This window comes from Pangasianodon hypophthalmus, chromosome 13 (assembly GCF_027358585.1).
Source record: "Pangasianodon hypophthalmus isolate fPanHyp1 chromosome 13, fPanHyp1.pri, whole genome shotgun sequence".
Classification (NCBI taxonomy): domain Eukaryota; kingdom Metazoa; phylum Chordata; class Actinopteri; order Siluriformes; family Pangasiidae; genus Pangasianodon; species Pangasianodon hypophthalmus.
In genome coordinates, this window is record NC_069722.1 from 12,823,993 (window position 1) to 12,839,639 (window position 15,647).

The 15,647-nt window shown below is 38.7% G+C and overlaps 1 protein-coding gene across 1 annotated transcript in view; it reads left to right on the forward strand.

The window, feature by feature from the left end:
• grb2b (growth factor receptor-bound protein 2b) overlaps positions 1–15,409 on the forward strand; it is a 32,869-nt gene extending 17,460 nt beyond the window's left edge. The window contains exons 3-6 of the mRNA XM_026916610.3: positions 6,151–6,248; positions 11,702–11,824; positions 14,185–14,353; positions 14,534–15,409. Coding sequence (XP_026772411.1) covers positions 6,151–6,248; positions 11,702–11,824; positions 14,185–14,353; positions 14,534–14,719 — 576 coding nt within the window. The 3' untranslated portion in view covers positions 14,720–15,409. The remainder of the gene's footprint in view (positions 1–6,150; positions 6,249–11,701; positions 11,825–14,184; positions 14,354–14,533) is intronic.
• Positions 15,410–15,647: the final 238 nt, after the last annotated feature.

Sequence of the window (15,647 nt, forward strand, 5' to 3'; positions counted from 1 at the left end):
TGAACAATTTTGACCGTCAATAGTTACAGCACCACTTTTTTTGCTTGACAGAATAAACGGGCCTAGAACGAAGTATAAAATCTAATGTTGCAAAAAAATTGAATGGTAATGATGACTAGAATGTAATTAAAACAGTTGCTTACTCTCCACAGCCACATTCAGACAGAATGGTCACGTGCCCCTGAAAGCATCCAGTGGTTATAAAAAAAAAAAAAAAAAGGTTGGCAAGTCTGTATGGGTTTTTTTCCCCCCCGGTTTATCCCCCCTTTCAGCCTCATTCATATCAGCTTTTAGCATATAAATTTAAGGTAGTACTTCATCTCTTACTCTTCATCTCTGTTTCCTTCATCAGGACACAACGGAAGCCCATTGAAGCAATTTCACACCTAGCATGCTTTATGTAACCTAGACATGGTTTTGAAATCAACTTCCTTAGGCTGACAGCTGGCCTGACACACATTTGCTGTGTTTGCTTTTGAGCTAGACACTTATTTAACTAACCCCAAAAGCCTTCCACACTTGAAATGTTTCTGATTCGTGTAATGCTGTGTGTTCTGTATAGAAGGTTCTCCAAGTGCTCATGAATGAAGCTGCAGAGAGGCTGGTACTAACATGCGCAGCATTGTGAGAGGACTTAGCAATGCTTAGTTTTAATTGTGAGTAGCAATTATAGTAAGCCTTGTGTAGTGTACTTTACTGTTCATTATAGTGTACAGCTGTGCTGAGGCAACCTTCTGTTGAGTCATGTGCTGCTCTGTTGATAGTGCTGTGTGAAAGATACAAGTGGCTCCCTTGTTCTAATGGCGTTTATTATGTACTTTATTATAGTAATTATTCTTTATGTTATATCCTGTATTTTTGTCCAAAGGTTATGCTGAACGTTGTCTCAGCTATTCATCCATATGGAGATCTGTTAAGCAGAAAAAAAAACATTTAAAATAGTGCAGCTGGCTAAAACATTTTACCAGATTTTGTTAATACTGTCAAATGATTGATCCTCATGATACCCTGATGTGGCTTTTTTATTGTTGCTCTTGGTAGCAGCAGGAGGCCCAACCATCTGTGGACGAGATTATCCCTGACTTCAGGCACAGAAATAGAAACTGTCTCTGCAATTGCAGCTTAGCAAGATCAAACGATGGGAAAAATGGAGAGGAAAGCAGTTTCCTCAGCATCCTCATGCACTGTCTGGGGGTTTGTGGTTAACTGTGGTGTATAGTATGTAATACAATTTTGAAAGTAGCATATTAGTATCTTCTCTCATTTGATTCTCAGAAAATTTATGACTGAAAAGACTCCTTTTTTCATTTCTGTATAATAAACAATCCAAAACAATGTGCATTTTTGTCTGCAATAAACTAAATAAATTAATAATTGCTATAAACAGAGGTTTAAGATTGTACACAAAATGTACTCCAGTTTCACCAAATCTTAAAAACAAATTAATTTATTAATTCTCTCATTGAAACATAATGAGTTCTGTAGCAGAAATAGTGCCCCAGTCGGCTAAAATGCCTGATTTCTGCGGGTTGTTTCTAGGGCACCCTAGATCACAGAGGAGTGGGGCTGGTGTCACTTGAAAGCTACTGAAGAGCTCTTTTTAATGGTTATAACATGGTCATGTAACCATATAGCATATAATACCTTTTGGCCATTGTAATCTGACACTCTCTGTCACTTCACAAGTGCAGATTATTTTTTAATCTCACAGGCTCTCCACTACAGAATCACGTGCCCTCTATATATTTAAAGATTAAATATTTAATATTTATGGGTTGCACAGATTGGGACCCCTGGTGTTCAAACAGCGCAGTTGCATTACATGCATAATTATTGGACTGCTGACATCACACAGTTCCACAATGCACATTTTCACATCTTTGCATTGTGATACATCATGTCCCAATGTATCTATACGCCACTACTGTCAGTGAATACATTAATAAACAATAGTGTAGAGAAAAGAAAAGCTGAAGCAATGCAAGTCTTAAAGATCCTTGGGACAGGGAAAGCCAGCTGCAGTGTTGGTTCTGCGCTGTCCCTGGTGTCTCTAACCGGCTGACTGCTACCACGGCTAACAACGCGGTGGCACAAAGGTTAAGGCTTTGGGTTACTGATCAGAAGGTCAGGTTCAAGCCCCAGCACCACCAAGCTGCCACTGTTGGCCCCTTGAGCTAGACTCTGAACCCTCTCTGCTCCAGCGGCACTGTGCCGTGGCTGACCCTACACTCTGGCCCCAGCTTCCTAACAAGCTGGGACATGCAAAGAAAAGAATTTCACAGCGCTACAATGTATATATGACAAAGGCTTCTTCTTCTTCTGCTTCTTCTTCTTGCAGTTGGTTATGAAAAGTATGACAATGTTATTACAAGCTTAGCTGATAACATAATAATTGTTAATCACTGTGCATTTATTTCCTTTCTAGCTAGCTATTGACGGAAATGTTCCTGTGAGGCAACATGATCCATGTTCTGATTAAATCGATATGTGATTTCAATTCCCAAAAGAAATCGGACACATCATACCGGTTCTACCAATCATGCCATCAATACTTGGTTGCAAATGCTTGTTTTAATAGAGTGTGATGTTAATGTGATAAAGGATAAAGATAAACACACACATGGTTCAATTACGGAAAGCAAATTTTGGCTGTAGCGTGCTTTTACCTGGTAACCAATTAATGTGATAATACATAGCAAGATACTTTTCATAGCAAGAATGCTTTTGATGATATCTTGTTATTTTTAACTTCATGGTTAACTGCTAGATGCTGGAGATAAGCTTTAAACCATTACTGGGGAAAATGTTCACCAACTACATGGCTTGGTCTTTTCAGAGATTTTTGTTTTTGTTTTGTTTTCCACCTCAAAGCGCTTTTCACATTATGGCTGTCATAAAGAAGAATTCAGATATGGCTTAAAATGAAAGAAAATAGAACAAAACGCAAAAATTAAACACTAATACAAAGATTAGTAAGGAAGAAATCCACAAATTAAACAGAAATAAAAGAAGTACAAGCTGAAATTAAAGTAGAATCATAGCAGATAAATGTATTCTAGAAATTGAAATCAAGCTAGATTAAATAGAAATCAAACTAGCTGGAACTGAAATAAAACTGACTAAGTCTGATGAATATTCAATGTTAACATGTTCCAGGTCTTTGCTGCTCTTTTTGTGTTGCATACGTATAGAATGTGGTGAAGAGCAGCACTGGATGATCTTAAAGCACACTTCAGAGCACACTTTGTTATACACTCAGATAGTGAAGGTGAAGGTGCTGCATCATGTGAAGATTTAAAACCTGGTAATAACATTTATAGTCAGTTATACAAACAGGGAACTAGTGCAGTGATGATTAAACTGATGTAAAAGGTCCTCTTTTCCTGGTGTGTATTAATCTGTGTGCAGCTAGGATATTATTTAGGTTTCAGGTAGCCTTGTGTGCAAAGCATTATAGTAGTCTAGACAAGAGAAAGCAAAAGCCTTGTACTTAGTGTTTGGAGGCCTGTATAGTCTTAATTGCAAATGAGTATACAGGATTTGTTTCTGAAGTTCGTTTTTCCTGTTGCTTTGAGTCTTTTCCTCTAATCAGATCATAAACACTACATCTTTAGAGGCATGTAGTTGCGTATCCTCACTCCCTGTTTATCAGGAATTATACAGCTCTCTAACAGGGTTTTGGGTTTTAGTAATTCTTTAGAGCTGGACCTGTTTGTACAAGCATGAGAATATGTTTTTGATGGAGACTACAAAACACTTCTGTAATTCAGTGCTGTTCAGTGGCTCAGATTAGCTGTGACCAAATTTAAGCAGTGATGCACATCATCCCCTTTAATGCTTAACTGAGAACATTGACATGGGTAAGGTCTCATAAGTCTCTTCTTTACCACAAGGGAGATTTTGAGCAGATTTCCTGTATTCAGGTGGGCGTCTAGTCAAGGTGAAACCAAATTTGTGGTGCCTGTATCTTACGTTCTACCCACCAGAAGCAGGAGCGTCATCTTGTACGACGAGCTCCAGAAGTCTTTAATATCTTTGTCAGTCAGTCCTGTGAAAGCACAGATGCTTGAGCACTGAACTACCACTGCTCTTATTTCAAGACAACAGTCATTGTGTTTCAGGGCATGTGGTCAACATTTGTGTGTTGATTTGGTTGCAGCTTTCCTTTTGTTATTGTGGCTAAACAGGACGTTACCACCACCAGGCAATGCGCCAAGAAATCAAATTGTCCCAGGGCAAAAATAGACATTTTAACCCTAAACCAAAACAGAAACAATGTGCAATAGTGAGAGTAATATATACAACAACGTTGCCTAGCTTTGACTGTGGGTGAGGAATCGACACAGCTCTTGAGGTTGTGATTCAGTTGTGTGTGTATGTATAAAAGCCAAAAGCAGAAGTATTTTCCCAGAACTATAAGACATCATGTCATGGTTTGCACTAATAAAATTGCACTAATATTGTGTAGATATGAAAGAAAACTTGTGTGCAGCAATGAGGCTTCTTATTGAACAAGGTGTTATAGCTCTAGGTATCTGGATTTAGGTTTGTGATGAGTATTCTCTTCTGCTTTGTGTCTCTTCTGAAGTAGTTTCTTCTGGTTTGCGAGGCACTGAAGTGCTAACCATGGTGAAATGTTGTCATTGTCGGGTATTTTCTGAGCTGCCAGTGGTTAAACTGCAGTCTCGCCTTTCCAGGTCTTCTTTGTTTACTCCATGTTAAGCTGCTTGGAGATACACCGTGTTTAAACTTTACACCCATCACGAGCACAGCACTCTTAGTGCAGGAAGCATATTGCAATGTCCATTTCCTCCATTTGCATTTGAATATTTCTAAAAACCTGAATGTACACCCAACCTACATAAATGCCCTGAGCAGTTGCAACTACAGTTTTCTACAAACCTCTGCCTACATAGTGCAAAGAAATATCACGAATAAAGCAAAAGAAGTGACCAGAAAATACAGATTTTTGGCAAAGAAAGTACAAAACACTGACTATTTTGACACAGATACACACTCTTTACAGTTAGAAATTATTGTTAAAAAGTGTTGAAGCGTTTATATAGTTTAAATGGTTTTGTTAGTGTGATTGGCTGAAGGTGATTAAGATCACCCAAAGGAAATGCCCTGGAATGGTATTTTATTTATAAATTTGTGATAGTTCAATTTCAATGCTGGATTTTTATGAGCAAGATTAGCTGCATGCTGTGAGAATTGTTAATGATGTGTATATTTTTTAATCGTCTTGTTTTTTAGTCAAAAATTTATATAAGCAAAAGAGTATGTAGAGTGTACAAGAGTGTTTTTGCTTTATGCAATGGCTCAAATAAGAGATTTGGCTTTTAGTTTTGCCTCACTTTTTCTGTTCCACCAAGAATTTTGATGAATAATCACAAATTTGTTTTTTATTTTTTAGCGTGTAGATGCTACATTGATAAGCCGAACTGCTGTCACATCATGCAACTCCTATGACCACCTACATCCACTGGTTTCATAATGGTTGGTTTCACAGCAAGTCATAGCACTTGCCTTTAAAGTTGTATACGTCTCATAATGTCATAGGCGTAAGTCATACAGCAGTGAATAAACAATAAGGGAGTTTTCCACCATGCCGTACAACTCATGAAGCTGCTCGGCTAAGCAGAGGAAGGTTTTCGTTTTTTTCTTTTCTCCTCCCAGACTCACTACTACAAAGCAAGCTGCAGTAATTGTATTTTGTACTGCATTGTATTTTGGAGAAGAAAAAAAAAGGTTTTAATAGCCAGAAATGATTAAAATGCAAGGCCTATGGTCAGTCTCGTATTTACTCACTTGACTCAGAACTGCGTGATGGGCTTGTGGTTTGTGGTCATGAGTCAAAACACCAGAGAAACTGATCGTTGACATGATGTCACATAAAATGTGCATGTTATCAGTGCATACATGGTAACCCATGCATTAAAAACAGATACACCACACCCTACTTGTGTGTACAGCTGTTTGCATTACTTATGATTTTGACATGGTTGTATCTCTCGCACAGAGCTCTCTGATTTCATTCCTTTCTTTTTTTTTTCCCCAGGTGTAATGTTCATGTACTTGCAGGGATATTTCTGTATGCTTTCTTTACAAGCATTAAACTAACCTGTAATACCGCTTGTTTAACTGCAGGTATTAAATGAAGAATGTGACCAGAACTGGTACAAGGCAGAGCTGAATGGCAAAGATGGCTTCATCCCCAAGAATTACATAGAAATGAAAGCACACCCGTAAGTACAACTCGCACAGCCATTCTGTCTCCTTCACCCCACCACCGGCGCTATAAATGCACTCTACACATCACTTTATGAGCTTAGCCAGGTCTGAATATCTCTAGTGAGTACATTGTGAGGTTGAAGTAGTGTGAAATCTTTTAGAGTGTTTAGTCATGGTATTAGCAAGTAGACTTTATCTCTTTGGGCGTTCACAGTGAAGATCCAAGCAGAGCTAAATCACAGCACAGCTACACTATATGAGCAAAAGTGTGTGGACACCTGACCATCACACTCATGTGCTTGTTGAACATCCCATTCCAGATTTAGTCCCCCTTTGCTGTTATAGTAACCTCCACTCTCCTGAGAAGGCTTTCCACTAGATTTTGGAGCGTGCCTGTGGGGATTTGTGCTCATTCAGCCACAAGAGCATCAGTGAGGTAAGGCACTGATGTCGGGTGAGGAGGCCTGGGTCGCAGTCGGCATTTCAGTTCATCCCAAAGGTGTTCAGTGGGGTTGAGGTCAGGGTTCTGTGCAGGACGCTCAAGTTCTTCCACTCCAAACTTAACACGCCATGTTTTCATGGACGTCGCTTTGTGCACGGGGGCATTGTGATGCTGGAACATGTTTGGGCCTCTTAGTTCCAGTGATGGGAAATTGTAATGCTACAGCATACAAAGACATTCTGTACAATTGTGTGCTTCCAGCTTTGTGGCAACAGTTTGGGGAAGAACTACATATGGGTGAGATGGTCAGGTGTCCACATACTTTTGGTCATATAGTGTATGTGTTTTGTATTTCCTAACTATTACTGGGTGTAATTCTTGTTATGGTATGGATATGTGAGAAAACAAACCCACACAGAACATGAAAGAGAAAGAGAAACATGAAACAACAGAAAACAGGATCTCTTCTTGGCGTATCCACACCGCTGCATGCGACGTCACTCATCACCTGAGAATCACTTACTGTTCGTGTTTAGTGTCTTTTCTCTCATCTGGTCTTCCTTCCAACTTCCTGTCATTGGTTAGTCAGGAATCAAATTCACAGGAATTGACACAGGGACAAAAATACAGGATGTGTCCGTATAGGGGAAATTAACACTTTTTAGCAAAATGTAACTTTATTTACAAAACATCCTCTACATGATTATCAATTTTTTGTAAACACACACATCATCTCTTCCACTCATGATGAACTCATGTTAACAATTCAGATGCGTTCCTTTAAATGACCTTTGTGCTGTATCTTTTCCTGGTACACCCAGTGTCTCCCATTAATTACCTAGACTGTTGCAGCACACCACAGCCTAATTTGTCCCCCCACTGTTGCATAATGAACCAAAAATATTTTTACACTTCTCATAATAACATAAAAAGATATGTTTTGCGCCGTTGCTTTGGCAAAGCATCTCTCACTCCAAGTCAGTCAGACCTCTCCCCTCCCGTGTTGTACGCGCGCATGCTCGCACGCACACTGGATCCACCTGGCTGCATCCGAGACACCAAGGCATTTTGAGCACACAACATCTTTTGAGGTGAGTAACATTAACCTTTCAACTATTGTTGATTATTGTTGTTTACTTTCACTTCACGCTATTACTATGACAATCTTATTTAATCTTGACAAAGTGTAAATCATTAGAAGGATTTAGCATTCTAGGTTCAATATTTGATGACCGTTTATGATAAAAAAAAAAAAAACAGTTACAGTGACAGTAAATTCTCAATTTCTGTTAGGAGTACACATCAAACATGCAAAATCAAACTGGTAGTTACTGATATTTCGAATAAAATAACAAGACACATGTATATTCAATCACGTCTCTTTTCATTTATTTGTGATCACAGGGCTTCGCTAAACAAGGTCCATTAGTCCAAAAGTGTGCACATTTAGAGAAATATTGATGGATTCCCACATGTTTACTTCACATTTCTTTAGACAGAATCATCATTTCTATACATTTTCCACTTAATTTTGCGATCTGATGAGCATGAATGTCGTATAACGCTCTCGCTCTGTCTGCATACCGGGATAGATGACTATAACATGACGAATATCCCATTTAAACGTCCACCTTCTGTCTCTGTACATCACTAACAGATAGAAACGTTTCTACAGATGAAACATGAAGCCAAGAAATTATTAGATTATGAAAACATATGGTTTGTATGCATGTTTCATGCAAATTTGGGTATTTTTATAAGAATAAAGGATGTTTTATAAGAATAAAGGATGTTATATGAGAAATACTAAGCACGTGTTGCGTTTAGCCTAATATAGAAAGCTACAAATAATATATTTCTATCTCATTATATAATTAAGACCCACGTTAGATTGCAATCGAAAGTTTTTACAAACGCTCTTTGGTGTTCTAAAGTGAATTGTGAGCAAAAAAAAAAACATAGTATTAATGTCATAAATTGTCTTTTGTAGCTGGATACTAATTATAGCTGTTAATAACAGTCTGATTAACAAGTGCAAGTGCAAAATACAAAGGTTGCTGCTCGTGGCTCCTTCCAACTACGCACATAACGTATGTATAAGGTATGTTTAGAAACTTGACTCTTGGGAGTTTACTGTTCAAGACTCGTGAGCAGCAACCTTTTTATTTTGCACTTGCACTTGTCATACCAGTGTCAGGAGTCATCTGTGAGAGAGACTTCTCCACAATGGACAGAGAGCATGGCAGTATGACTGAAGTTGCCGAGATGTGTGCCAAACATTTAACCCCACTGCACGTACATGATAAACTGCATATTCTGCTTAACTAAAACAAGAGTACAAACATTGTGTTCCAAATGTACCTTTTATTTTCATTCATTTGGCTAATTGTAGCTACCTTCATTTTCAGGTTGGATCAGACTTTCGTAACAGGCAACAAGGAGAGCACCTTCCTGAGGGGCCGAGCCCAGAGGAATTACTACAAAACGGCATTAAAACTGTTTTTCTCAAAGCTCAGGAAAATGTAATGTTTATATTCAGGGTGCAAAGTTTGCCAGTAGGGATGTAGGGAGAGCTGATCAATACCATGTCCTCCTCATCCAGTGTATTTTTTTTATTTATTTTTTTTTTTTTCTTAAAAAATAAACCAGTTCAACACATGTAACCACTTTTGCTTCATTTCTTTTAAGGCTCAAACATATGCTCTAGTCGATTTTGTGTTTTGACTATCTGTGAACCACGTTAAACGCCGTCTCGTTTACCGTGCTTTGTGGGTGTGACTTTTTTGCCGTATCTATATAGCCAATGTGTTTATGGTTACATTACTACTAGAGCAGAAAATTGCTTACAAGAGCACAAAGTTCTTCATAGATCTAGCCTCTTAATTTTGCTCTCAGAGTGCACCAGGTTGATGCATTTAACTTTATAATGTACAAACCTTTCTTACGGGGGAGCATACCCCCAGACCACACACCACAGTCTCACAAACCCCTGTGGGGGAACACTGGATACAGCAATACATTCTTCTTTTGTCAAAGGCATTCTTAAAGACTATCCGAAAAAAATATGTATAATATAAACTAATAAAAAATTTTGGAAGATCTTTTGCTAAAAAAGTGTTAATTTCTCCTATGTGTGGTGACTTTTGGGACACCCTGTAGTATCCAACTGTATTCGTGCTGATGGGAGAATGTAAGGACTGTGTAGGCTCAGTTGTGTGGTACTCTAAGAATACCAAAAATATCAGAATAAATGAAATTTGATGAACATAACGTTATACAATGATATACATTTCTGTGCAAATATAAAGCAAACATGCCTTCAAAAATAATGCAATTAAGTGTTCTCTACCTTTTAAAAAACTTGTATAAAAAGCAGTAAACAGCACTAAACTACAATGTCAGTATTTGGTGTGACAACTCTTAGGCTTTAAAAACGCATCATTTTGTGCAGTTTTATAAAGAAATTGGCTGGCACTTTTTTTTTTCTCTCCCTTTTCCCTTAAACATCTTGGAGAATCTGCCACTGTTCATCTGGAGGCTTTTACTGTCAGACATTTTTTTTTTTCTCCACATAATCCCTGACAGCCAGCATTTGGTGTGCCTTTTTTTTTTTTTTTTTGGCCTGAAATGTGGTCTGTTGCATAACATTTTAGGTTTGGCAAAGGTAATGTGCCACTTTATGCCTAGATCAGTGACAAGTGAGCCAGACCAAAAAAACATCAGTTCAGTGACCAATCATCATCAACTCATCAACAACTCTTCTTAAATGTGTTCTTTCATCATTTATCCGAAAGGTATTAATAAAAAATGTAAAAGTTTTGATTGCATAAGCATTCACTGCTCTTGCTGTGAAATCCCTAAATTAGCTCGTTTGAAAAGACAGGGTTACAGAGACTAATTCTTAGTTTGCTACTGAAGAATTACATATCATTAGCTCATCTTATTAGCAGCTGAGTTTATTGCTCTGTTTTGCCCACTAATGGAATAACAGTCTCATTTTTCTGAATCTTTCAGTTCAATAATGGTTCAGAAGATGATTTTTACTTAGAACTTGGATTGTAAGGTCATTTGTTGGACCATTATCAGGCTGGATGTGGCCATATTTTTTGACATCCCTCCTCTAAATGATGCATCTTAAGCAAGAGCTAAGAGTTCACTAAGGTCGAGTGCACATTAACGCTTCAGAAAACAATTTAAAACTCATCTCTTCTTATGTTAATGTGCCTTTTTTAGTCACGTTAAACATCTGTGTCTAATTCGCTCTCCCAAGTGAATAAATCTGATTTTTTTTTTTTTTTTTTAAAGAACGAATAAGCAGTTTAAAAATCCTGATGTGATTTCCACCAGCCTACCTTTATGTTCAGACATGTTTGAATATTAGCGTCACTAGCAGCCAGTTTTCTCCAGGAAGATGGGCATGGGGGCGGTGGTTCTTTCCTCTACTAGTCAGCCATTTGTATGTTTTTGTATGACTGTGCCAATCTTAGGCAGAGGAAAGGGAGAGGCTACCACAGGACAGCTGGGTTCTATGGACCTTCTGTACTGCACGGGCATGCTCCCAGAGGTGCCAGTGCACCAGTTATCATCCCTGTGATGCAAATATGTGGAATGGCATGCAGACAGTTGTCCTGCGTGACCTCACAGCCACTTCCTCATTGAACTTTACAGTAAATGTTCCAGAAATAAAACACGCTAAAACTGTGGGTTTTTTTTTTCTCACCTAGAAAAGTCAAGCTCTAGATACAAACATTGTTTTTGATTTTTAAAATATGAACATGAGTCTAAACTGGTCACTGACAATCACCAGCAGTCAGTTGACGCATGTTTGGAATTACTCATTCATCCTAAAAGTAATAGTTGTAGGTATTACAGTGAAGCCCTCACAGCCTATTTCAGTTTGATCAACATGTTTTGTACTCAGAAAAGATGATCAGATTTCCAATCATTTGTATTTAATATAGGAGTCAATCTCTTAGTTTCTCTGTCTCAATATATATATATGTGTGTGTGTGTGTGTGCGCGCAGGTGGTTCTTTGGGAGGATTCCTCGGGCGAGAGCAGAGGAGCTGCTGAACAAACAGAGGCACGATGGAGCTTTCCTTATTAGAGAGAGCGAGAGTGCGCCTGGAGACTTCTCCCTGTCTGTGAAGTGAGTGACCGTGCTGGAGTTCATACCTCATTTTAAACCATCCTTTTCATTCTCGCTCAGCTTTTCATTTCATAAATATTCTCTTTTTGTCTGTCTTACCTTACTATTTGACAGTTTTTGCTTAAAACTGAGATCATGTGGAGTGCACTTAGGGATGGTGGCCACTCGGACAGGGGCTCCCGTCTAAAGCTCTGTTTGCGTGTGTCTGTCTGTCTGTCAGGAAAGACTTGGAGTGCATACAATGAGTGGAAATAATTAATTTTGCTTTTGTTATTTAATATACTTCGAGTGCATATGTAGACACAGACACTGTTGATTTTGTACTTTTGGTATAAATATGAACAAAAATGTATGTATTCGTAAGCATAAAAAAGACGTTTTTCAAAACAAATCTGCCGCGGGGGGAAGTATTTCAGACACCACAAATTGCCGACATTATACTTTGTTGCAAGCCGTTGTTGGCAGTTACAGCATAGAGACATTTACGGTAAGAAGTAATTACGTTTTTGCAGCATTGTGGTTCAAGTTTGGCTCATTCCCCTTAGCGAATTGTCTTCAATTCCCCAGGGTTACGAGGGACCCACTGATGAACTTGCAATTTTAAAATCCTCCATAAATCAGTGGGGTTCAAGTCAGGAGATTCTTGAGTTGTTTAGCTGTATGTTTCTTCTCTCTAGATTCAGTTTCTTGTCCACTGAGATTAAATTCTAATTTAATATGTTCCTGTACATCGCTCCATTCATGTTTCCTTTGATTAAATGTAATGCCCCGGTACCGTTTGCAGAGAAGCAGCCCCATGTCATAATATTCTCATACTTCACTGTGAGGATGGTGTTCTTGGGATCATACATACAACCCTTGTTTCTCCAAACAAGCTGAATTATTGCCAAAGAGTACTGCTTTTGTTTTGTCTGACCAGAGTATATTGTTCCAAAAGTTCTGATTTGTTTAAATGCGTGGGGTGTAAGAACAGAGATGATTGTGGTGCAGTTCATTGTTCTCTGTGTAGTTGTTCCTCCTGCTTTCAGGTCAACCTGCAATTCTTCCAGTGCCTGCTGGCTTCTGTCTTACCTTTTTTATCATTAGGCTGAGAGCACTTTGTGAAATCTTGCGCGGCGCTTCTGTCCAGGGTCGAAACTTTCCGAGCCAGTTGTACAGACAGGGATGTTTAAGGTCTTGCTATGGCTTTGTAGCATTTTTTCATGCTTATGTATACTTATACTTTCATGCTAGTATGCTTATGTATACTTATATGCGAGTATGCATAAGTCAAACAACATTATCCAATTCAAATTTACATACATAATCACTGGAAGTATGTTAACTTAGAAAAACTGAAGTGTTTTAACACTTAATTCCCCTCACTGTAAATTTCCATGTACAGGAGGACTGTAGGCCTTTAGCTGACCTCTAGTGGTCACTTCTCCCAGCCTACCCTTTACCCACAGCCCAGCTTTCAGTCTCGTCTTTAATCCACCTCGGTTTCATCTGCGTGTGTGTGTGTGTGTGTGTGCGTGCGTGCATCCATGTGTACTGTCGGCTGCTGTGTCTTCTGTGTCACGGCTTCAGTTGTTCTGGCCTTTCATGTGCAATTTCATATGCAAAGCAGCTCTTGATTATCATCAGTGTAATTACCTGCTTTATTCCACCGACACGCATGACTGGCTGGAAGAGGAGAGAAATTCTGGGTTTTTTCTGTGTTCCAGGATAAGGTCATTCTGCAGTCGACCATTTGAATACATTTTATTACAAGATTATATTATGGCACTATAATTGGAGTGCTGAAGATAAGGTTGACATGTTACCTCCTTGAAGGCACACTGTAAAGTTTTTCAACCTATTCCATTCACTGCGTCAGTAACATTTGCGTGATTAGCAACGATAATGTTTTTACATGTTTCCCTGACATGTTACTGTGAAGAGGACGGAAAACCTGCTTACTCAGAGCTGACTTGTAATGGAAGACTAAGGGCAGCTTTTAAATTCCATCAATAACGATTTGAAATACGCAGCAACTATGTAACTCAAATTCAAAACTACAACCAGTCCACACTAATAATACTATGCCTTAGGATAAGATATACATCAGAGAAAGTCTTACACGTCTTACCAAATCTGTACTTTCCATTCTCTTCTTAATGGAGCAAAATGTGACAAGATTTACTGATAATAGTCATCATCCATATGCTGCAGATACAGTTGATTAAAAGCTAGGTTTAATTACGTGAAGGAGTATGGCTCGCTCAAACTTACCTCCCTCTCTCTCTCTCTCTCTCTCTCTCTCTCTCTCTCTCTCTGTCTCTTTCTCTCTCTCTTTTTTCTCTTTTTCTATCTCTCTCTCCCTCCCTGTGCCCCTACAGGTTTGGCAATGACGTGCAGCACTTCAAGGTGTTGCGTGATGGGGCAGGAAAGTACTTTTTGTGGGTTGTAAAGTTCAACTCCCTCAACGAGCTGGTGGATTATCACCGCTCAACCTCAGTCTCTCGAAACCAACAGATTTTTCTACGTGACATTGAGCAGGTGCCTCAGGTAAGTCAGCAACAAACTAAAGTTCCAGCATTGAGCTGTATTACCTGATTATATTTAAGCGCTACTAGAGTGTTGAGCATACAGTGCATTTACTGCTGATTTTAGAGGAAACTTGTATACTTGACAGTTACTGTCATTTCTATCATTATAACTCATACATTTCTCTCGTTGTTTGTGCAGCACCCCACATATGTGCAGGCCCTATTTGACTTTGACCCTCAGGAGGACGGCGAGCTTGGTTTCCGCCGCGGTGATTTCATCCAGGTCCTGGACAACTCGGATCCTAACTGGTGGAAGGGTGCATGCCACGGTCAGACAGGCATGTTCCCACGCAATTACGTCACACCTGTCAATCGGAACATGTAAACAACAGAAGTATAGGTCCCTTCTTTCCAAACACACACACCCCTCCTCAAATAAGCCTAAATGTCCCCCTCTGCCCCTAACACCCTGTGTTTTGCAGAGTGAAAAGAGAAAAAATGGAAACTGAAAAAAAGAAAAAAAAAAGAGGAAAAAAAAGGGTCAGGAGAGTGTGTGTTTCTCCAGTGACATATGGGCAAAAAGAAAATCAATGCTGATTCCTGAGAATTATTGATTGCATCACTATGAACGCTTGCAGCCAGGGTCTAATGAGCCTAAGCTTAGTGCAACACCACACAAATTAACACCACAACAATCCTGTGTGTAGATCTCCCCCAGCTCCGTCTGCCTCCCCATCTTCTCAAATTCAACACCTTTTCATTGTAGTGCATTTTCTTTTCATTACGTTTTGGCTGCATGTTTTAATCACATTGTAACAGGAAATTTTGAGGCCATTTTAAGTTTAACAAAAGAAAACAAGATTTAAAAAAATCAACCACATATTAGATAGATACCATTTTTAAAAAAAAAATGATAATTGATGCTAATTACAAGTTGCAGAGTCTGAAATAACAGGCACAAGAACTTTGTACATCAGTTTTTGGCCATGAAAATATACATAGAGAGAATCCATTTTTAAGAAGATATATATTATATATTTGTATGTGTTTGTCTGTTTTATCTTTCCACACATTTTTTTTGTTCAGATGTAAATTATGTTCAGTTGTTTTTGGATGAAACGGAGTAGCTCTGGGACATGCTGAATCGTCAGTATAATTTTGATGAATTATAATCTGAGATTTCTCAGATACATCGGCATGCTATTTAACTCGCCACATATTCCGTTTGGAGAAAAAAAAAAAAGTTAGTTTTGGAGCTGCATATTCTTAAACGTAACTGTTTATCAGGACTCTTTCAATGACATGCAGGGAAG